Below are 24587 nucleotides of genomic sequence, written 5' to 3' on the forward strand. Positions count from 1 at the left end.
AAGCAGTTATATGATAAGTCTTCCTTATAATCACACAGTAAAATGAAACAAATTTTTGTGTTTCACGATGACTCATGAAATCACAGCAAACAAAGCTTATGAATGTCACATTTTATTGACAATGAATTTTCTCACATGTAATATGAAAACTGAACTTTTACCTTAATAGTCAATTGAAACACCACTGCACAACTTAAAATTTAATAAATGAATAATTAATAAACACACAGAAAAGAACTGCTGTAAGAACCTCTTGTGTTACATACACAAGCATGAGAGAGGACATTTGACTCTCAGATATGCGTTTACATATCTTGAGGGATGATTAGATAGATTGACAGAGAAATCCATCTCTTCGGGGAAAGAAAATAGATAATTCAGTATATACAAAGATTACTATGTATGTGTGTCTGTCTCTCAGTGTTTGTGCAAGTCTCTTCAGTTCAAAGAACAAGATCATTTACAAAAGGACATTGTACATTTTTGTTAGTTGTGTGTTGAATTTTCTCTCAAGCTCTGTCTCACATTGTACATTTTTGTTAGTTGTGTGTTGAATTTTCTCTCAAGCTCTGTCTCTCATAATAACAGCAATAGTATGTCTAGTTGTCCTTACAATTCTGGCAGTTTTGTTATGTAACATTGTATAGATTCTGTTAAGCGACTTTTAAGCGCAATAGAATAAATAAATGAAAGGACATATGTATTATGCTGGGGAGATAGAAAAGTGTGAGTTTAGAGTCTTGGTTCCTGAGTCTCATGAAAGTACAAGCAATACTACCCACGTCTTATCATTTATGGGTATTAATCTATAGACATTATGAAATTGCTTTAAATTAGTAAGTTATTTAAAATTCATAGTTGGAGTGTATTTATATATTGCAAAGTCTTTTACTTCTTATAATAGACCACATTAACAAATGAAAAGTAAACGTGTATATTTTTTAAAGGAAAGAAGACAAAACAAAACAAAGAGAATTTGCTCAAGTCCATTCAGCTACTAATGGTTAGACACCATATTTGAACCCTGGCTACATGGCCCAGGGAATTTCCCCATTAATCTGTGGTCATACCTTTCTTTAGGAAACATTCAATGTTTCATGTCCTTTTTACTAATAAAGCTATTTTCCACATCTTTAGAGTTTTCAAATGGATAATTGTTAGTCATTTTTGAGCAGATTGACCCCTGTTCAAACTCCCCTGTTTGGTCCTAGAGGTCAGCAATAGGCAATTACAGGTGTTACCAGGCAGAACCCTCAGGGGAAGGTTGCCACCCCCCTACTGGACAGGACGCTCCAATCCTGCAATGAACTTTTAGAAAAGACTCCGCAGTCAATGACTCAGGCCTCTCAGGCGGGACCTGCTGCTGTGAATGACCAGGGTGAGGCCCACGTGCCCCCACTGCAGGGTCTCCTCCGCAGGGGCCTTGAGACCGGCTTCCTCGGGGGCAGGGAGGATGCACCCTCACAGCGCCCCCCTCCCCTCGACGTGCGCCTGCGCACCCGCCCCTCCTCCTCCTCGTCCCTCTGACCCCGGAGCACAAGCCTTCCCTCGGATCCCTTGGCAGTGGTGACCCCGCATCTGCGCCGACCCGTCCGGCCTCTGACCGGCGGTGCATCACGTGAACGGGCTCGGCACAAGGGGAGTCAGGCTCCTCCGGGTCAGCCTCTGTTTTGCGCCATGACGGTAAGTGATTAAAGGCTAGACGGACACTTTCATCTTTGGTTTGTGGCTTTAAATAAATTCTCAACACCTGGTGCCTCACACCTCACCTCTCTATGCAGCCGGTGGAACTAGACATAGTCGTTTCCATTACTGTCATGGCGGCCGTTTTAGATGTAAGTAACTATATTTTACATAGATAATGATTGTGTACCCCTCCTTTGCTGAGATAAGGCAGAAACAAATCATCAGTGCCCCACATATATGAGAGATATATATGTATATTATATATAGTATCAATAGATTTTATACATTAACATTTAATAGACAAAGTATATATTGTACAATATGTCATATATAATTGAAGATATTAAATATACATAATGTAATATACATGCCATATAAATATATAATCATATATATATATATTGTAGAGAGAGTATATAATATTATCTATGAGATCCATGCAGATTCCCCATTGCAGCTGTTTAATGATGAAGGGACACATATGTTCCCTAATTTATTTCTGTTACTCACTCAGTAATCACATACACACACGCATATATGGCACAGTACCTGGGCATTCAGTCATTGTCTGCGTTCTCCTACAGAATCGCACTACACTCACCTGAGCTCTAGAAATCATTACCTGCTTAAAATTACCTGTGGGCAGCTGGCCAACCCTGAGCTGTAAGGACTGTTCCCAGGGGCTTTGCAGGTGATGGCACAGGTGGGTCCATTTTGTATATAAAGCGGACCATGGTCAGCCTTTTACACAACCAAATATGGTACATTTTTCATCTGAAGAATTTATAAAATCCTCTTTGAATAGGAAAATTTATGTAAACCATTTAAAAATGTTGATTTTGAGAAGCCCACAACAGAAGTTGCTGTCCCTCCTAGATTATGAGCATATCCTACCCAGGGGTAAGTGGACTGCATTTCCGATCGTTGTTGTCTTTCCACTGACTTTCTTTCACTTCACACTCACATTTCCTTGCAATTTTTGCTTCATTTGAGGACTTTATTTCTGTTTTAAAATGGACATGGTTTCAACTCGACAGATTAGCAGAATATCAATGCAATGTTCCACATCTAGAGGATTCCTATCAAATACTTTACAGTTGTTGCTATAATTTCATTTGCCGCAACAGAAATATTGCAGTGTGCTGGACAATGTAAACATAAAACAATAATCCATAGATGATATTTGTCTCTTTATTTGTTTCTTTTGTCACTGTGTTTCAAATTCAATGTTTTCAAACATTTACTTACCATTTTATGTGGAAAATATATAGAACTGTCATATGTAAATTCCAGATAAGACTAAGGAGGGCATCAATATTAAGATAAAAATTGTAGAAAACAGTTGGAATATATCTATATCTATGAAATTAATAATATTAAACAATACATAAAAAGGTAATACTAATTTATAAAAACATTTTAGTAATATTTTAGAAATATTTTTTGCATAGTAGACTTTCATTTTACCAACAATAAAGCAAGTTTATGTTTTGAGTAACTGAATCTCAGGAATTGTCTTAGTTCCCTGCCTTTTCAGAATTCCTGTTATAATTAAAATACTTTTCTAAAAAAATGAACATAATTTTTAAAAAATAAATAACTATGTAAACATTTAAAAAATGAAGATTTTTTAAATATATGAATTACATTGACAAAACTAAATAAACAGCTTTAAGAAAGAATACAGGTTTAATGTTTTCCTTAAACCTGCTCCCTTAAATTGATTCAGCTATGAGTGTTACCAGAAAACTCAAAGTAAAATTCCAAATTGGACTTTTATTAAGGAATCAAAGTAAAGGAATTCATAATTTCTTTGTTACTTCATCTTGTGATACACTGATGCATTATTTTCTAGTAGGTCATGAATGAAGAGTAGATATGGATGTTAAAGACCAAATTCTTAGAAGCAAGAATTTAAATATCCTGATTAAATATTAAACACTAGGTGTTGGATCTTTGTGTATCTAGTAGCTTTAACATTTTTTCTAGGTTAGACATAAATTGCTATCAAAATACATTGTAATTTACTTATCATTATCCACAGAATAAATACTTAGTGAGCAAGTATTGCCTTTTTAGGTAAATTCATCAAAGAGTTTAGGCATATTAAGTTACTACTAATTTCTGACTTAAACTTTTAAATCATTACATTCATCACTCATTATATTTCTGTAAAGGTCTACAAAATAATCTTTACCTTAGTTTATATAAGTAACTATGTTTCATAAATGATTTATTAGAAGTGTAAGTGTATTTAATGACAATGAAAGATGTGTTCCCTCTTTCTTTGCAGTTTAGATAATATCACGATTTGGTGTTGAATCTTATTTGCTGCAGGCAGAGTCTGAGTCATGAATAATTAGGTTTTTTGACTCTGGAACTGATGAAATTTATTGAGAAAAAATGGATCACTTATTCTTGACTTTTACTCTTGACCATCAACATTCATGGATCTTTAAAAAGTCATTTAAGTGTATCTACTAAGTAGTACTATAAATATAAATGTATGTGCATGTATATACATTCCCTTCTATATAGTTGTGCATGTACATACAATTAAAAGTATATGTAAATATGAGTCAGAATGCTAAAAAGCTAAATGCAGTATTTCAAAGGTAATTATGTACTTCAACAAAAATGCTATTTGAAAATTTATTTTGTCATTTACTCCATTTTTCATTCATATATCTCATAAAAACTGTATAGAGTGTTAAGCAGTAGGGAGATTTAGGAATCAGATATGAGAAAAACATGTATAAACAACCAGTTCAGACCTGAGTTCACATCAACAAATTACAAAGCCCTTCAATTTTAACAAAATATATATTATGTAGACTGAATTAAACACAATTTGGATAGAGATGTGTAATTTTTTAAAGAGAAATTTACAGGTGAAAAAAGAAAAGTGGAGTTGTAAATAAAACAAAGATTAAGTAGAAATGAAAGATATATGGCTTTAAGACAAAATAGAATATCTTTAATTCCAGAAATATTTATGGAGACCATCTAAAATGTTTTCCTTTTTAAGTAGTGTTTTGTAAGTATAAGAGAATTATACATTTCATATAGCCACAATGTTTATTTATTTATTTATTTATTTTTTGAAAAACATTATATTTATTAGGCTATCCCCTACCCCAAGTCCCCCCACAAACCCCATTATACTCACTGTCCATCAGCATAGTAAGATGTTGTAGAATCAGTACTTGTCTTCTCTGTGTTTCAAAGTCCCCCCTTTCCCCCAACCCCCACATTATACATGCTAATCATAAGACCACCTTTCTTATTCCCCACCTTTATCCCTAACTACCCTCCCATTGTCCCCACTCTCTTTCCCTTTGGTACCTGTTAGTCCATTCTTGGGTCCTCTGATTCTGATGCTGTTTTGTTCCTTCAATTTTTCTTTTGTTCTTCTACACCACTGATGAGTGAAATCATTTGGTATTTGTCTTTCTCCGCTTGGCTTATTTCACTGAGCATAATACCCTATAGCTCCATCCATGTAGTTGCAAATGGTAGGATTTTTTATTCTTATGGCTGAATAATATTCCATTGTGTATATGTACTACATCTTCTTTATCCATTCATCTACTGATGGACACGTAGGTTGCTTCCATTTCTTGGCTATTGTAAATAGTGCTGTGATAAACATAGGGGTGCATCTGTCTTTTTCAAACTGGAGTGCTGCATCCTTAGGGTAAATTCCTAGAAGTGGAATTCCTGGGTCAAATGGTAAGTCTATTTTGAGCATTTTGAGGAACCTCCATCTTGCTTTCCACAATGTTTGAACTAATTTACATTCTCACCAGCAATGTAGGAGGGTTCCCCTTTCTCTGCAACCTCGCCAACATTTGTTGTTGTTTGTCTTTTGGATGGTGGCCATCCTTACTGGTGTGAGGTGATATCTCATTGTGGTTTTAATTTGCATTTCTCTGATGACTAGCGATGTGGAGCATCTTTTCATGTGTCTGTTGGCCATCTGAATTTCTTCTTTGGAGAACTGTCTGTTCAGCTTCTCTGCCCAGTTTTTAATTGGATTATTTGCTTTTTGTTTGTTGAGGATCGTGAGCTCTTTATATATTTTGTATTTCAAGCCTTTATCGGATCTGTCATTTACGAATACATTCTCCCATACTGTAGGGTGCCTTTTTGTTCTATTGATGGTGTCCTTTGCTGTACAGAAGCTTTTAAGTTTGATATAGTGCCACTTGTTCATTTTTGCTGTTGTTTTCCTTGCTCGGGGATATATATTCAATAAGTCGCTAATGTTCACATCCAAGAGATTTTTGCCTATGTTTTTTTCTATGAGTTTTATGGTTTCATGACTTACATCAGGTATTTGATCCATTTTGAATTTACTTTTGTGTATGGGGTTAGACAGTGATCCAGGTTCATTCTCTTACATGCACCTGTCCAGTTCTGCCAGCACCATCTGCTGTAGAGACTGTCATTTCACCATTGTATGTCCATGGCTCCTTTATCGAATATTAATTGACCATATATGTTTGGGTTAATGTCTGGAGTCTCTAATCTGTTCCACTGGTCTGTGGCTCTGTTCTTGTCCCAGTACCAAATTGTCTTGATTACTATGGCTTTGTAGTAGAGCTTGAACTTGGGGAGTGAGATCCCCACCATTTTATTCTTCTTTCTCAGATTGCTTTGGCTATTTGGGGTCTTTGGTGTTTCCATATGTATTTTTAATGTTTTTTTAAATAATGTATATGCAATACTTCTTTTCAAAATTAAAATTGATTGAATTCAGAGACTAAATATTATAAATTATTAACTTTCCCCATGTTCAAATATATTTATTAGTACTAATTATAAACTTAACTGAGAAATTAGGTTGACAAATGTTGAAGTAACATTTTGTTACTTCAAAGAGTGCATCAATAAAGTTTGATCAATACAAACTAGTGATCAGTTTCTTAACTTTTTGCAGATACAAATGAAATGTGATTTAGTGTAAAAACCAAAATGTCTGTAGTTCTATGTCATCTTAAGTGTTTAAACATGTATCTTAACATTTTGTGTAATCATTTTGAAAACAAGTATTACAGATTGTCTACTTATTTTTTAGGACCCATGATTTTTTTTCCAATTTCTTTATTTATTTTTATTAAGATATCATTAATATACACTCTAATGAAGATTTCAGAAGAAAAATAATGTGATTATTACACATCCTTACTATCGAGTCCCTCCCCATACCCCATTGCAGTCATTGTCCATCAGTGTAGTAAGATGCCACAGAGTCCCTATTTGTCTTCTCTGAGCTGCACAATCTTCCCCATGATCCCACACACACCATTTGCACCAATCATGATACCCCACAATCCCTTTCTCCCTCCCTCCACACATGCCCTCCCCATCCCCTCCCCTTTGGTAACCACTTGTCCCTTCTTGGAGTCTGTGAGTCTGCTGCTATTTTGTTCCTTCAGTTTTGCTTCATTGTTATACTCCTTAAATGAGGGAAATTACTTGGTATTTCTCTTTCTCTGCCTGACTTATATCACTGAGCATAATTCCCTCCAGCTGCATCCAAGTTATTGCAAATGGTATGATTTGTTTCTTTCTTATGGCTGAATAGTATTCCATTGTGTATATGTACCACATCTTCTTTATCCATTCATCTACAGATGGACACTTAGGTTGCTTCCTTATCTTGGCTATTGTAAATAGGGCTGTGATAAACATGGGGGTGCATATGTCTTTTGGAATCTGAGAAGTTGTTTTCTTTGAGTAAATTCCTAGGAGTGGAATTCCTGGGTCAAATGGTATTTCTATTTTTAGTTTTTTGAGGAACCTCCATACTGCTTTCCACTGTGGTTGAACTAGTTTACATTCCCACCAGCAGTGTCAGAGGGTTCCCTTTTCTCTACATCCTTGCCAACACTTGTCATATTTACTTCTTGCCTTTTGGATAGTGGCGATTCTGTCTTGTGTGAGGTGATATCTCATTGTGGTTTCGATTTGCATTTCCCTGATGATTAGCGATGTGGAGTATCTTTTCATGTGCCTATTGGCCATCTGAACTTCCTCTTTGGAGAAGTGTCTGTTAATATCCTCCACCCATTTTTTAATAGAGTTATTTGATTTTTGATTTTTGACTGTTGAGATGTATGAGTTCTTTATATATTTTGGATATTAACTCCTTGTCGGATATGTCATTTACAAATATATTCTCCCATCCTGTAGGTGCCTTTTTGTTCTGCTGATGGTGTCCTTCCCTGTACAGAAGCTTTTTAGCAAAGGACCCATGAATTTATGAGTGTTTAAATACTTATTAAACACAAATAAGTAAAGACACCAATATAGGAATTTTGAATATTTTCAAATGAAAATGAGGAAAAATATTTTATGTATTATACCCTCATTAAAATAAGGCACCTAAAATATGTTTATTCTTCCAATAAAACCTCAGTACCTGAATAGTTATTTAATGATTCTGAGTAATCAATGAAAAACTTTTATATGATTGTCTTTAGCTTGTATTTCTCACAGGTGAGTAAGGTTTTATTATTGTAGAGCTGTATGAAATTTATTAATGTAAGGATGTACATAAATAGGATAATCACATTTAGAGTTATTTATGAGTAAAAATATAAGCATTGAGGATAATGTTAGTAGATCACCAAATATCTTACAATTTGTTTTATAACTATTATGAATGCATTATTAAAACATAGCAACAAATTTTGGGAGTATTATTTATGGTGATGTGTCTCCTTATTTTCATTGAATTAGTATTGACATACAGTATTACATTAGTTTCAGGTGTGCAAAGTAGTGATTTGATAGTTTTACCCATACTGAGATAATAACCATGATAGATAGTTCTACGCCTGCGACCAGACAAGTTTATGATAATATTATCAGTTATAATGTCTATGCTGTAAATATTCATGAGTTATTTATTTTTTAACTAGAAAATTTGACTCTTTTTTTTCACAATTCTATTTTAATTGCCTGTTTTTCCCAGTGAAGAAAACTCAAGCCAGTAAGATTCCAATTTTGTAGTAGTCAGGCTAATGTCTATGATATAGTATATGATTATTGTGATAAGCTATTTCCACAGAGAGCTTTACAACCTGTCCTAAATATAAATGAAGGTTATGTGCAAGTGGAATTAACTGAAGGTTTCTGATCTTAGGTAGATTTTGGCTCTCCCCTATACTAGGTGCCCCCTCCACAAACCCCCTTACAGTCACTGTCCATCAGCATAGCAAAATGCTGTAGAATCACTACTTGTCTTCTCTGTGTTTCAAAGCCCTCCCCTTCCTCCACCCCCCCCCCATTATGCATACTAATCATAATACCCCCTTTCTTCTTCCACCCCCTTATCCCTCCTTACCCACCCAACCTCCCCAGTCCCTTTCCCTTTGGTACCTGTTAGTCCATTCTTGGGTTCTGTGATTCTGCTGCTGTTTTGTTCCTTCAGTTTTTCCTTTGTTCTTATACTCCGCAGATGAGTGAAATTATTTGGTATTTCTCCTTCTCCACTTGGCTTATTTCACTGAGCATAATACACTAGCTCCATCCATGTTGTTGCAAATGGTAGAATTTGTTTTCTTCTTATGGCTGAGTAATATTCCATTGTGTATATGTACCACAACTTCTTTATCCATTCATCTACTGATGGACATTTAGGTTGCTTCCAATTCTTGGCTATTGTAAATAGTGCTGTGATAAACATAGGGGTGCATCTGTATTTTTCAAACTTGATTGCTGCATTCTTAGGGTAAATTCCTAGGAGTGGAATTCTTGGGTCAAATGGTATGTCTATTTTGAGCATTTTGAGGAACCTCCATACTGCTTTCCATAATGGTTGAACTAATTGACATTCCCACCAGCAGTGTAGGAGGATTCCCCTTTCTCCACAACCTCGCCAACATTTGCTGTTGTTTGTTGTTTGGATGGTGGCCATCCTTACTGGTGTGAGGTGATACCTCATTGTGGTTTTAATTTGCATTTCTCTGATAATTAGCGATGTGGAGCATCTTTTCATGTGTCTGTTGGCCATCTGTATTTCTTTTTTGGAGAACTGTCTGTTCAGTTCCTCTGCCCATTTTTTAATTGGATTATTTGCTTTTTGTTTGTTGAGGTGGGTGAGCTCTTTATATATTTTGGACATCAAGCCTTTATTAGATCTGTCATTTACAAATATATTCTCCCATACTGTAGGGTACCTTTTTGTTCTATTGATGGTGTCTTTTGCTGTACAGAAGCTTTTCAGCTTAGTATAGTCCCACTTGTTCATTTTTGCTGATGTTTTCCTTGCCCTGGGAGATATGTTCAAGAAAAGGTCACTCATGTTTATGTATAAGAGGTTTTTGCCTATGTTTTTTTCTAAGAGTTTTATGGTTTCATGACTTACATTCAGGTGTTTGATCCATTTTGAATTTACTTTTGTATATGGGGTTAGACAATGGTCCAGTTTCATTCTCCTACATGTAGCTGTCCAGTTTTGCCAGCACCATCTGTTGAAGAGACTGTCATTTCACCATTGTATGTCCATGGCTCCTTTATCAAATATTAATTGACCATATATTTTTGGGTTAATCTCTGGAGTCTTTAACCTGTTCCACTGGTCTATGGATCTGTTCTTGTGCCAGTACCAAATTGTCTTGATTACTGTGGCTTTGTAGTAGAGCTTGAAGTTGGGGAGTGAGATCCCCCCTACTTTATTCTTCTTTCTCAGGATTGCTTTGGCTATTCGGGGTCTTTGGTGTTAAAATGTGACTCTTAATCATCTTGATTTGCTTCACACATTCTCCTCTCCCATTTCTTCCAGAAACCACCAATTACTTCTTTGTCTGTATGAATGTGTTTCTGCTTGGTTTGTTTGCTTTCAGGTTTTGCTTTCTAGATTCCACACATAAGTGAAATTATATGGTATTTTTCTTTTTGTGTCTGACGTATTTTACCTAACATAGAACCCTCCAGCATCATCCATTTTGTTGCAAGTGCTGGATTTCATTCTTCTTCATGGCTGAGTAATATTCCATTGATGCATATACCACATCCTCATTCATTATATATATATATATATAAATTTATAAATACTTTATGTTATATATATGTAAACATATATTTGAATTGGCTTGTTGAACGAGGTCAAGGGGATAAGAGGTACAAAATCTCACAATTGAAATATAAATTAGTCATGGGAATGAAACTGCAGCATAAAGAGTAGAGTCAATAGTTCTGTAACATCTTTCTATGTTAATAGTAACTACACCATTTGGGGTGAGCATTTAATAAAGTATAAACCAGTCATAACACTATGTCATATACTTGAAAACTTGTATTTGAATTGATGAATTCTTTATTAAAATAATAAAACTAAAAGGCTGCATATTATTGATAGAGTATGGACATTGAATATCATAATCAGCAAGGGATTAGAAAACCACAACTTAAGCATTTTGCCATGTTAATTATTCAAAAGTGGTAATAAACTTAGCAGATCTAAATACTAGTAATTAATGGTATTTCCTATGCATGAAGACCAACTTTATAAAATAAAAGGAAACATTTCCAAATAAAATATTTGACATTTTATAATTTTTGTATGGGTCATACTTTTCATTGTTTATCCCTGTTGTTTTCCAGGTCAAACACCATTTCCTGAAAATTACCAATTTCACCACAGTGACTGAGTTTCTCCTCACGGGCTTTGCTGAGAAGTGGGAGATAAGTCTTCTGCTCTCCCTGCTATTCCTTCTGATGTACCTGGTCACCCTCATAGGGAACATTCTTATCATCAGTGCCACCACAGTTGACCAGAACCTTCACACGCCCATGTACTTCTTCCTCAGGAACCTGTCCATCCCAGACGTGTGCTATGTTTCTGTCACTGTGCCCAATGCCTGTGTCAACTATGTCACTAATAACTGGGCCATCTCAGTGGCCAGCTGTGCAACCCAGATATTCTTGGTAATTTATTTTGCAATTGTAGAGATTCTGTTTCTCATGTTCATGGCCTGTGACCGCTATATGGCCATCTGCCAGCCCCTCCACTACCCCGTCATCATGAACCATCAATTCTGTGTGCGAATGACTCTATTTTCCCTGCTTAGTGGTCTTCTCTACTCAGGTGCACACACAGGTAATGTATTCTGGTTGTTCTTCTGTCAGTCCAGTGTGGTCCAACAGTTCTTCTGTGATGTCCCTTCTCTGCTGAGCCTCTCCTGCTCTTACACCTTCAGCAATTTCATCTTACTTTTTGTTTCTATTATTGTAGTTGGTGGTGTTTCCTTTATCTTTCTCACCATATCATACTTTCACATATTTTCCACAATACTGAAGTTTCCAACCAGAGAGCAAGGCAAGGCCTTTTCCATGTGTGTCCCTCACATCCCTGTGGTGTCTGTCTTCCTCAGCTCTATTGCCTATGTGTACCTGAAGTCTTCAGCATTTTTTGGATATTTAACCCTTATCACATATATAATTTGCAAATATCCTGTCCCATTCAGTAGGCTGTCTTTTCGTTTAGTTGATGGTATCCTTCACTGTCCAAAGCTTTTAGTCTGATATTGTACCAATTGTTTATTCATTTATTTATTTTTCCTGTCATACTAGGGAGACATATCCAGGAAAAAAATTCTAAGGCTGATGCCCAAGATGTACTCTATGTGTCGTATTTTTCTTTTATTTTATTGAAGTGTAGTTGATATAAAATGTTATATTGGTTTCAGATTTACAACATACTGGGTTGACAATTACATACAAAGTGCTCATCCCAATAACTGTAGTTAACTTTTGTCACCATACAAAGATTACAACATTACTTGCTATGTTTCCTATATTAACCTTTTATTTCTTTGACCAATTTGTTCTTGTAATTTGAAGTTTGTACCTCTTTATACCCTTTATCTTATGCACACCCATAATCCCCATTTTTGAAGAACATGGTACACAACATTTTGTTCAATTTTGTTCATTATTTTCCCTGTATTTTGTGTGTTGTAAGTGGAACCATGAAATATCTGTATCCTTATGGTAGGCCAAGGTGAGAAGTGGTACATGTGCTTTTCAATTACTTAGATTAGAAGTATGCATATTTTATTAGTTCTGTTTTACTGTGACAAAAATATTGGAAATTGGTCCACATTGTCTCCCAACACTATAGATCCGTAGTTTACAGTCATTAATTAATCATGGTTAGTATACAAGCATGTCTGTAGCTTTGTGAAACTGATCCAAGGCCACACACACTCAAAATAACCTTCCACACAGGCCTTCCTGGTGCTCAGCGTGTCCAGGTGCACCTAGACCAACACCGTTCTGCTCCCCATCCATACTCACCTGCTCCCCTGAGCTCCCGTGTTCAGGTCACCATTTGATTGTCATCGACTTAACATCCCTAAAGTGCTAGTCTGGTCTTTTCAATACTGTTTATAAATTTCTAGGTCTCAAACGGCTAAGAAATGAGTCTATAGTATGGAGCCTGGAAGGAAAGGCCACTGGAACATTTCCTCTCCTGCTGGATGATTGTATGACTGCTGCTCATGCTTTTCTGGGGCATCTTGTCTCTGAGCAAGTTCCCCATGATCCAACCTCCTACACTTCACTGAGGTAACGTCGAGTAACACTGAGATTTTTGGATTTTAATATGACATAAGAAATATATATATATTGAGTAATTGAATCAGTAAATGAGATTGACTATTTCTTTTCTACCTTTGTCTAAAAACTCTATACTTTAAAACTTAACTCTAATGTCACCTCATGCAAGGGACCTTCACCAATTCATATTCCAACTATTTGCTTATAGTTTTTCTATGGCCCCAAAACATCTACTTGCTGGGGAATATTAATCACCACTTGATGCCTTTGTTGGAAAATGTGGGATGAGGAGGACAAAATAAAAGCATGCAGGTGACCATGGCAGTAATACTGGGGCACGTTCAAAGGAGAATTTTTAGAAGATAGTATATCACATACACTGCCACCAAACAGTGCAGACACAAGAATGGAAAATAATAAAAACTCAAAAAAGAAGGAAGGATTGAAATTGTAACCATTTATATGGAACAATTTTACATTTATGGTAAAGCAGCATGGATATGAGTGGTGCAAACAACACCCACGTGCTCTTTACCAAGACTCTTCAGTTATTGACATTCTACCCTTTTGCTCTATCACTTCCCTCTCTCTCATCCCCTCTCTATCATTTAAATCAATATCATAGTTTCTCATGATATTTTCCCTCTAAATATTTTTGGTATATATTTCTAGGAATGTGGATATTCTTCTACAGACACCGCAATTATCAAGCTTAGTAAATGTAACATAAATATTGATTGTATAATCCATTTTGAATGGAGAAGGGTTAGAAATTGAAGAGTTTTCTACTACATGGAAGCAAATCTTAAAAGAGGTGTAAAAATTATAAAAGTCTGAATAATAATTCTGATGTAAGATTCTAAACTTATGATGTATAGAGAAAAGGATCAGTGCATCAATATCAGAGTTTACTACTTCATGGTTTCTTGAAAGACAGGTCCCACATTAAACATTTTCTTCAGAGCCCCGATAACATCCTTATTCCTTAGACTATAGATCAAAGGGTTTAGCACAGGAGTGAATATGGTGTAAAAGACAGACACCACCATGTCCTTCTCAGGGGTGTGGGAGGAGCTGGGGAGCATGTAGGTGTAGACAGCAGCCCCATAGAAGAGGGTGACCACAGTCATGTGGGAGGAGCAGGTGGCAAAGGCCTTCCTCCGGCCCTCTGCCGAGTTCATCCTGTAGGTGGTGAGGGGAGGCTATGCTGTCAAGAGACCTGAGGCAGAGGCACAGCCTGTGGGGCTGGATCAGGGGCTGAGATGAGTTCTCACTCTGCTTGGTTTGTGGCATTAGGCAGATACTCTGAGAAACTGAAGCTTTTATCATGTAAAAGGAGAAGTAAGATGAGTAGGTGTCTCATAGGCTCCTGGGAAGGATGGAAGGTGGTGAGCATTAGGACAATTCCTGGAATGCCGTCAGCTTCAAATGAAGGTTTGGCATATGCCACAGACACCATCCATGACCTCAAGTTAAATATTCACTTAACTGCTTCCATGAAACTCAGGGAATTGCATTAGAGTCAGTCTGCATGGGGTGGGGGCCGCTGCTGAGGGTGGTGCAGACACAGCTCCCTGTCTGTCTGTGTCCCAGGTGGGCTGCTTGCTGTGGCCTAGTGATGCTGATCCCCATTTACTAAGGTGCAGCAGAGATTTCCCCAGTGACCCCAAATTCCCTTCCACTCTCCCGCCACTCGTTCAGCAAGCAGCTGAAGGTCTCACATGACTGGTCCCTGTGCTAGCCCTTGTTTACTTTTTCCACAAGTAGACTGGCAAACAAGTGTGCTTACCAATTCATTGGATTATATTTTTAATTTTCAAGAGATCAAAATCCACATACAAAGTGTATGGGATTTGGAAGAAAGCTTACATTTTCTAAAACAATGTGTCCAGATTTCTTGGATATTTATATTAAGAAATTGAAATCATTGTCAGTGTTTTCTGCTGCTCTAACACCCTGAATAAATTCCATTTATTAGTAGATTGAATATAGTAAATAACTTTTGGAATTAAGACAATATTATAAAATATATTTGATATGCAAAATATCATTGTGAAATATCCCTGCAATATAACTGCCTGTAGACCCTTTCCAGAAAGAGAAGCTCATATTTCCTTCTTGTTAATAAGGGTTTTAACTTGTCTGAAATTGAAAATCTTCAGAGATGTAATCTTCATGAGAAAATACAGATGAAGCTATTACTGATGCTCTTAGACCAGACATCTTTTGCATCTATCGTTCATTTTGTTTATATTGTAGTTATTTTAAAATTATACATTAAATCATATTTATATAATATTTGTCTCTGAATAGACTGATTGTGACCTTCCTGAGTTTAATGAATTTTAATTTGTCTTTGATTTATCTTCAGATAAATCAGAAGCTGCCTGTGACCAGCAACATAGAAAAGCCAAGAGTGAATTGCAGACAGAAACATCTCAGTGCTTTTCAGCATTCCACTCTGTGTGTTTCCATGAAAAATTATTTTCTGTGTACATTAAAGCAGTTAACATTTGGGAAACAAAAGCCTTGCCTGATAAATGGCAGTGACACTCTCAATCCTTTTCTTGTCCCCTGATATTTATAGCAAATGGTAGAAGCTTTAAGAAGGTAAGTTTCAACTTGGAAAAGCATGTACTGGATAGGAAAAAATGGATTTCTACAAGGAATTCTTCCCAACCAGGGTTAAAAAGAATTAGATGAATATATTTATATGTTTACATTTTAAGTGTTCATATTCATAAAATAATTATATGTATCTATATACATACATAATATACATAATTCTTATATATATATAAACAAATTTATACATAAGTACTATATGAATACGGAAATAATCAACTCAAAATTATCAAAAGCATAAGTAGATACAAAGACTGGTGAACTGAGCTAATACATCTTATATCATCAGACAATAGTAAGAGCAGTATCTTACCCAGATTCTGCACAATTATTTCTCTATATATTAATTATTTAAAACAGCAGTATGTATGTATATTCATCAGTAACTGTCAGGTTCCAACTACTTCCACTATTTTAGCTCATTTGTTCCTAACCATGCCTGAGATCATTGTGCCTCTGTGCATTTTATGTAGAGTGGACATGGGAATAGGGGTGCAGGATAAGCTGGACACACAGCTGCAGTACAGCTTCAGAGTCTGGGCTCCTAACATAGCCCCTAGGATGTCCAAAGGGTTCCTTGGTGAGGCCCACAGGCTACTTCTGAATATACAGCTCAACCCACCCAACTTCACTCCTTCAACATGTGACCCAGTCTCATGAACACAATGGGTTCAAACATTCATATGGATTTTCTCAAACTGTGATTTAGTTACTTTTTAAGTCTTTTTATATATTGAGGTATAATTGGCATATAACATTTTATTAGTTTCAGGAGGATAATGTAATGACTCAGTATTTGGGTACATGGTGAAACAAAATATTTCTTATATGGAATACAGCTTCAAGAGTGTTTAAGACCCTACCTGGATCCTCAAACCAGAGATATTAATGAAATCTTCATTCCTATATCAAAAATTTTTAGAAAATTGATATTCTTTTCTAATAATTCACTTTTGTGTTCATATACACCAGTGTCTGTAAATTTACATTCTTCATAAAAGACATATGTCATTAGGTTATCTCATGACTTTAGACTTTGAAAACCTCACAAGTTATTAATTATTCTGTTCCAGATTTGTGAATTATTATTCTCTGGTACAATCATATAATTACAGGTAATATGTAACTTCTATGTTTCCCGGACATGGAGTTACTCAACTTGGGATAATTGGGTTGATACACACACACACACACACACACACACACACACACACACACACACACACAGCCATATGCACACACACACTAAATAGTCATTCAGCAGGTGGCATCTCATGAGTGTTTCATTACTTCTCTCCTTGGTGGGCCAGGTGTAACCATGGAGGACACCACCTGGATGGCCAACCATTCAGGAAGGTCAGAATTCATCCTGCTGGGAATCTTCAGTCAGTCCAAACATCCAGCCCTCCTTTGTGTGGTCATTTTCATGGTTTTCCTGATGATGGCCTTGTCTGGAAACACCATCCTGATCCTTCTGATACACTCTGATGCCCTCCTCCACACCCCCATGTACTTTTTAATCAGCCAGTTCTCTCTCATGGACGTGACATACATTTCCGTCACTGTGCCCAAGATGTAGTGGTGTGAACATGATCTCAGCCCCCGGATGTGGTATGCATATGTTGGTCTATGTGACACTAGGTGGATCAGAATTTCCTCCTGGCTGCAATGGCCTATGACCGCTATGCAGCCATCTGTCATCCTCTCCATTACCCTGTCCTCATGAATCACAGAGTGTGTGTCCTCCTGGCATCTGTCTACTGGCTCCTGGGATCAGTAGATGGCTTCATGCTCACATCTGTCACCATGACTTTCCCCTTATGCAGACCCTGGGAGGTCCATTATTTTTTTGTGAGGTCCCTGCTGTAATGAAGCTCTCCTGCTCAGACGCCTCTATTTATGAGATACTCATGTATCTCTGCTGTGTCCTCATGCTGCTCATCCCTGTGACCATCATTTCAGGCTCCTATGGTTTCATCCTCCTCACCATCCACAGGATGAACTCGGCAGAGGGCCGGAAGAAGGACTTTGCCACCTGCTCCTCCCACATGACTGTGGTCACCCCCTTCAATGGGACTGGCGTCTACACCTACATGCTCCCCAGCTCCTCCCACACCCCTGAGAAGGACATAGTGGTGTCTGTCTTTTACACCATACTCACTCCTGTGCTAAACCCTTTGATCTATAGTCTAAGGAATAAGGATGTTATCGGGGCTCTGAAGAAAATGTTTAATGTGGGACCTGTCTTTCAAGAAACCATAAAGTAGGAAACTGATATCAGCATATTTTCCTTCACTCTACATTGTATGTTTAGAATCTTTTATCAGCATTATTCTTCACACTCACATAGCACTGTGTCTCATCTAATTTTGCACCTCTTCTAAGAATTGGATCCATGTAGTAGAAAACTCAATTTTCTAAACTTTCTCCATTCAAAATGCTTTATACAATCATTATATAAGTTACATATACTGAGGTTAATAACTGCACTCTCTGTAGAAAAATATCCATATTCTTAGGAATATATAACAAAAATATTTATAGGAAAAATATCATGTGAAACTATGAAATTGATTTAAATGATAGGGGGAGGAGAAAAGTGTTAAAACAAAGAAGGTAAAATATGAACAACTGGAGAGTCTTGGTAAAGAGCAGGTGGGTGTTGTTTGTACCATTTATACCCATGATACTCTCCTATAAAAGTAAAATTTTCCCATATGAAGAGTTAAAATGTCAATCCTCCCACCTTTTTTGGGTCTTTTTTTCTATCCCAATTTTTATTGTGTTCTGTTTGGTGGCAGTGTATGTAACACACAGTCTTTAAAAACACTCTTTTTACAGTGCTGTATCTTTACTGAGACAATTACGTGCATGCTTTTATTTTGCATACCTCATCCCACATGTTCCAACTAAGGCATCAGGGGTGATTAATATTCCCCAGTAGGTAGAAGTTTTAGAACCATGGGAAGGCTATAAATTCAACGTTGAAAGAAGATTGAGGAAGATCTCTTGCATGCGGTGACATCTGCACTAAGTTTTGAAGTATGTAATTTATTAGAAAAATAAGGAAGGCATGATATCAAATATTCAAACTCATTTATTGATTAAATTACTCAGTACATATTTTTATGCTATAGTAAAATAAAAAATAGCTAAATGAAATTGAAATCTGAACACTAAGTTGTTGCTATCCACAAGAAGTATGAGCCTGTAGTTATAGTCTATATGCAATAGTTGTTATAAAGTATATGATGCTCCTTGATGCTCCTGCGGAAAGGGTGCAGCTCATGAGGACAAATCAGTTCTACCTAGACCTGAGACAACTGATGATAAAGAACTGACAGAAGAACCTGGTTCTCAGTGTTAAATGGTGACTAGATGTTACCTCAGATGAGTGTAGGAGGCTGTACCATGGAGAACTTACACAGAGACAAGATACCCCAGAAAAGCATGAACAATAATCATACAGGTATCCACGCAGGACTGGTAAATATTTCAGTGGCTCTCCCTTTCATGCTTTATATTGTAGACTCATTTCTTACCCTTTTGTGACCTAGAAGTTTACAAACAGTATTGAAATGACAAGAATAACACTTTGGTAATGTTAAGTAGATAGCAATCAATTGGAGAAGTGTACAGTGGAGGTCTGGAAACCAGGTGAGTATGGACAGTGAGCTGAACAGTGTTGGTCTATGTGCACCTGGACATGCTGAGCACCAGGAAGGCCTGTGGGAAAAGATGTTTGGAGTGATTTGGGCCCTGAACCCATTTCATAAAGTCACAGACCTGGTTGCATATTAGCCATGAATAGTTTATGACTGTAACTGTGGATCTGTAGTGTTTGGGAAACAATGTGGAAAACCAATTTCCAATATTGTTGTCAGAGTAAAACTAAACAAATTATATATGTACACATGAAATTTAAAATAACTGAGAAGCATATGGATTACGACTTAACTTGGTGGACCATAATGTTACACATATTTGATGGTTCCACATGCAATACCCAAAATATTGGGAAGAAACTGAGCAAAATTAACCAAAATGTTGTGCAACCATATTCTTCCAAAAGGGGGATTATGAGTGGGCATAAGGTGAAGGGCATAAAGAGGTACAAACTTGAAATTATAAGAATAAATTAGTCACAGGGATGGATAAATAATACAGGGAACATATCAAGTAATATTGTAATGTCTTTCTATAGTGACAAATGTTAACAACACTTACTGTGGTGAGTGTTTAGTATATAACTGTCAAATCAGTGTGTTTTACATCCAAATCCAATACAATATTTTATATCTATTGCATTTCATAAAATAAATTAAAAATATGACATAAGCAGTAACTTTTGGGAATCAGCCTTAATACTTTCTTTTCCTGGATATGTCTCCCCAGTACAGCAGGGAAAAAAAAGCAAAAGTAAACAATTGGGAATATGTCAAACTAAAAAACTTTGACACAGTGAAGGATACTATCAACAATATGAAAAGGCAACCTACAGAAATGGGGAGTATATTTGAAAGTTATATGTGTGATATGAGGTAAATGTACAAAAGGTGTAAAGAACTAATGCAACTCAACATCAAAAAAAGAAATAGTCCAGTTAAATATGGAAACAACATCCACATAGGCATTCTTACAAGACATAGAGATGACCGGTGCACATGAAGGAATGCTCAACATAACTAATCATTAGGGAAATGGAGGTAAGTCACACAATCTAGTAATATCCTCACATGAGTCAAAATGGAAATAACAAGTGTAGGCAAGGATGCTGAGAAAAGAGAATCTTCATAAACTGCTGGTGGAAATATAAGTTTGTTCAGCCACTATGGGAAAGTGTAAGGAATTTCCTAAAAAAGAAAGAAAAGAAAAATCCTTATGATTCAGTAATTCTACTTCTGAGTATTTACACTAATTTGAAAGGATGCATCTCATTCTACTTTTACTCATATTTGCATGCCATAGCTAAGATATGGAAGAAACCTGTGTCCATGAATGGATCACATCATCTTATAAGATGGATGTGGTATATGTATATATAATGGAATATTACTCAGCCATAAAATAGTAATGAACTCTTTCCATTTATGACAACATGTATAGACCAAGATGGAATGCTAAATAAAAGTAAAGAATGCTAAGTGGCAGAAAAAGACAAATACCACATGATTTCACTTATATGTGGAGTCTAGAAAACAGAATAAATTAACAAATAAACAAAAACAAAAACAGACTCATAAATACAGAGAACCATCTGGTGGTTGCTGGAAGGGAGCAGGCAGGATGATAGGTGAAAAGTATAAAATAAATTAGTCATAGTGACAAAAAAGAATATAATAGGAAAGTAGCCACTAATATTTTATTAACTATGAAGGTGACAGATGGTAACTGCATTTACAGTGGTGAGCATTTCATAATTTTCAAGCCAGTGTTTTGTACACATGAAGCTAATATACTATTTTATGTCATCTACAATTCAGTGGAAAATGATTAATAATAGATGAATATTATAAAATAAATGAATTTCCCATTAACAAACTTAATAGGGCCATTATAGAACCTTGATGACTGTTATTTGAAAAATTGCTGTTTTAAACAAATATCTTTCTTCATATATATGATTACTTTTTTTATCAGAATTTTTTTTAAGGACATTATGTTTACTAGGCTCACCCCTTCACCAAGTCCCCCCACATCCCCATTCACAGTCACTGTCCATCAACATAGTAAGATGCTGTAAAATCACTACGTGTCACCAAGTTCACAGTCACTGTCCTTCAACATAGTAAGATGCTGTACAATCACTACTTGTCTTCTCTATGTTGCACAGCCCTCCCTGTACCTCCGCAACACTACACATGCTAATCGTAATGAGCCCTTTCTTTTCTTCCCGCCCTTATTCCTCCCTTCTGACCCTGTCCTCCCCAGTCCCTTTCTGTTTGGTAACTATTTGTCCATTCTTGGGTTCTGTGCTTCTGCTGCTGTTTTGTTCCTTCAGTTTTCTTTTGTTCTTATACTCCACATATGAGTGAAAACATTTGGTCCTTGTCTTTCTCCGCCTGGCTTATTTCACTGAGCATAATACCCGCAAGCTCCATCCATGTTGTTGTGAATGGTAGGATTTGTTTTTTTCTTATGGCTGAGTAATATTCCATTGTGTATATGTACCCCATCTTCCTTATCCATTCATCTACTGATGGACATTTAGGTTGCTTCCACATCTTGGCTATTGTAAATAGTGCTGCAATAAACATAGGGGTGCAACTGTCTTTTCCAAACTGGAGTGCTGCATTCTTAGGGTAAATTCATAGAAGTGGAATTCCTGGGTCAAATGGTATTTCTATTTTGAGCATTTTGAGGAACCTCCATACTGCTTTCCACAATGGTTGAACTAATTTACATTCCCACCAGCAGTGTAGGAGAGTTCCCCTTTCTCCACAACCTCACCAACATTTGTTGTTGTTTGTCTTTTGGATGGTAGCCATCCTTACTGGTGTGAGATGATATCTCATTGTGGTTTTAATTTGCATTTCTCTGGTGACAAGCGATGTGGAGCATCTTTTCATGTGTCTGTTGGCCATCTGAATTTCTATAGAGAACTATTAAGCTCCTCTGCCCATTTTTTAATTTGATTATTTGCTTTTTGTTTGTTGAGGTGTGTGAGCTCTTTATATATTTTGTATGCAAACCCTTTATCAGATCTGTCATTTTTGAATATATTCTCCCATACTGTAGGATACCTTTTTGTTCTATTGATGGTGTCCTTTGCTGTACAGAAGCTTTTCAGCGGTATATAGTCCCATTTGTTCATTTTTGCATTTGTTTCTCTTGCCCAGGGAGATATGTTCAAGAAGAGGTCACTCATGTATATATCTAAGAGATTTTTGCCTATGTTTTTTTCTAAGAGTTTTATGGTTTCATGACTTACATTGAAGTCTTTGATCCATTTCGAATTTACTTTTGTGTATGGGGTTAGACAGTGATCCAGTTTCATTCTCTTACATGTAGCTGTCCAGTTTTCCCAGCACCATCTGTTGAAGAGACTGTCATTTCCCCATTGTATGTCCATGGCCCCTTTATTGAATATTAGTTGACCATATATGTTTGGGTTAATGTTTGGAGTCTCTGTTCTGTTCCTTTGGTCTGTGGCTCTTTTATTGTGCCAGTACCAAACTGTCTTGATTACTGTGGCTTTGTAGTAGAGCTTGAAGTTGGGGAGTGAGATACCCCCCACTTTATTCTTACTTCTCAGGATTGCTTTAGATATTCGGAGTCTTTGGTGTTTCCATATGAATTTTTGAACTATTTGTTACAGTTCATTGAAGAAAGCTGTTGGTAATTTGATAGGGATTGCATCGAATCTGTATATTGCTTTGGGCAGGATGGCCATTTTGACAATATTAATTCTTCCTAGCCAAGAGCATGGGATGAATTTCCATTTGTTAGTGACCTCTTATAGTGTCTTTCAGTTTTCAGTGTATAGGTCTTTCACTTCCTTGGTTAGGTTTATTCCTAGGTATTTTATTCTTTTTGATGCAATTGTGAATGGAATTGTCTTCCTGATTTCTCTTTCTATTAGTTTATTGTCAGTGAATAGGAAAGCCACAGATTTCTGTGTGTTAATTTTGTATCTGGCAACTTTGCTGTATTCTGATATTAGCTCTAGTAGTTTCGGAGTGGAGTCTTTCGGGTTTTTTATGTACAATATCATGTCATTTACAAATAGTGACTGTTTAACTTCTTCTTTACCAATCTGGATTCCTTGTATTTCTTTGTTTTATATAATTGCTGTGGCTAGGACCTCCAGTACTATGTTGAATAACAGTGGGGAGAGTGAGCATTTCTGTCTTGTTTCCAATCTCAGAGGAAAAAGTTTCAGCTTCTCGTTGTTCAGTATGATGTTGGCTGTGGGTTTATGATATATGGCCTTTATTATGTTGAGGTACTTGCCCTCTATACCCATTTTGTTGAGAGTTTTTATCATGAATGGATGTTGAATTTTATCGAATGCTTTTTCAGCATCTATGGAGATGATCATGTGGTTTTTGTATTTCTTTTTGTTAATGTGGTGGATGATGTTCATGGATTTTCGAATGTTGTACCATCCTTGCATCCCTGGGATGAATCCCACTTGGTCATGGTGTATGATCCTTTTGATGTATTTTTGAATTTGGTTTGCTAATATTTTATTGAGTATTTTTGCATCTACGTTCTTCAGGGATATTGGTCTGTAGTTTTCTTTTCTGGTGGGGTCTTTGCCTGGTTTTGGTATTAGGGTGATGTTGGCTTCATAGAATGAGTTTGAGAATATTCCCTCTTCTATTTTTTGGAAAACTTTAAGGAGAATGGGTGTTATGTCTTCTCTGTATGTGTGATAAAATTCCGAGTTAAATGCATCTGGCCCGGTGGTTTTGTCCTTTGGTAGTTTTTTGATACTGCTTCTATTTCGTTGCTGGTAACTGGTCTGTTTAGATTTTCTTTCTTCCTGGGTCAGTATTGGAAGGTTCTATTTTTCTAGGAAGTTGTCCATTTCTCCTAGTTTTCCCAGCTTGTTAGCATATAGGTTTTTATAGTACTCTCTAATAATTCTTTGTATTTCTGTGGGGTCTGTGGTGATTTTTCCTTTCTCATTTCTGTTTCTGTTGATTTGTGTTGACTCTCTTTTCCTCTTAGTATGTCTGGCTAGAGGCTTATCTATTTTG

At 36.4% G+C, this 24587-nt stretch overlaps 1 protein-coding gene and 1 pseudogene across 1 annotated transcript; both read left to right on the forward strand.

Moving 5' to 3' along the window:
- Positions 1-1529: 1529 nt before the first annotated feature.
- Positions 1530-15764, forward strand: LOC140846275 (olfactory receptor 14C36-like). Its single transcript, XM_073222057.1, has 4 exons — positions 1530-1683; positions 11302-11797; positions 13101-13266; positions 15629-15764. The coding sequence occupies exons 1-4, from the start codon at positions 1678-1680 to the stop codon at positions 15630-15632; spliced, it is 672 nt and encodes a 223-aa protein (XP_073078158.1). The 5' UTR covers positions 1530-1677; the 3' UTR covers positions 15633-15764.
- Positions 15765-17200: 1436 nt separating this feature from the next.
- LOC108383837 (olfactory receptor 2T29-like) lies at positions 17201-18149 on the forward strand (annotated as a pseudogene).
- Positions 18150-24587: the final 6438 nt, after the last annotated feature.

Source organism: Manis javanica, chromosome 14 (genome assembly GCF_040802235.1).
Source record: "Manis javanica isolate MJ-LG chromosome 14, MJ_LKY, whole genome shotgun sequence".
Taxonomy (NCBI): Eukaryota; Metazoa; Chordata; class Mammalia; order Pholidota; family Manidae; genus Manis; species Manis javanica.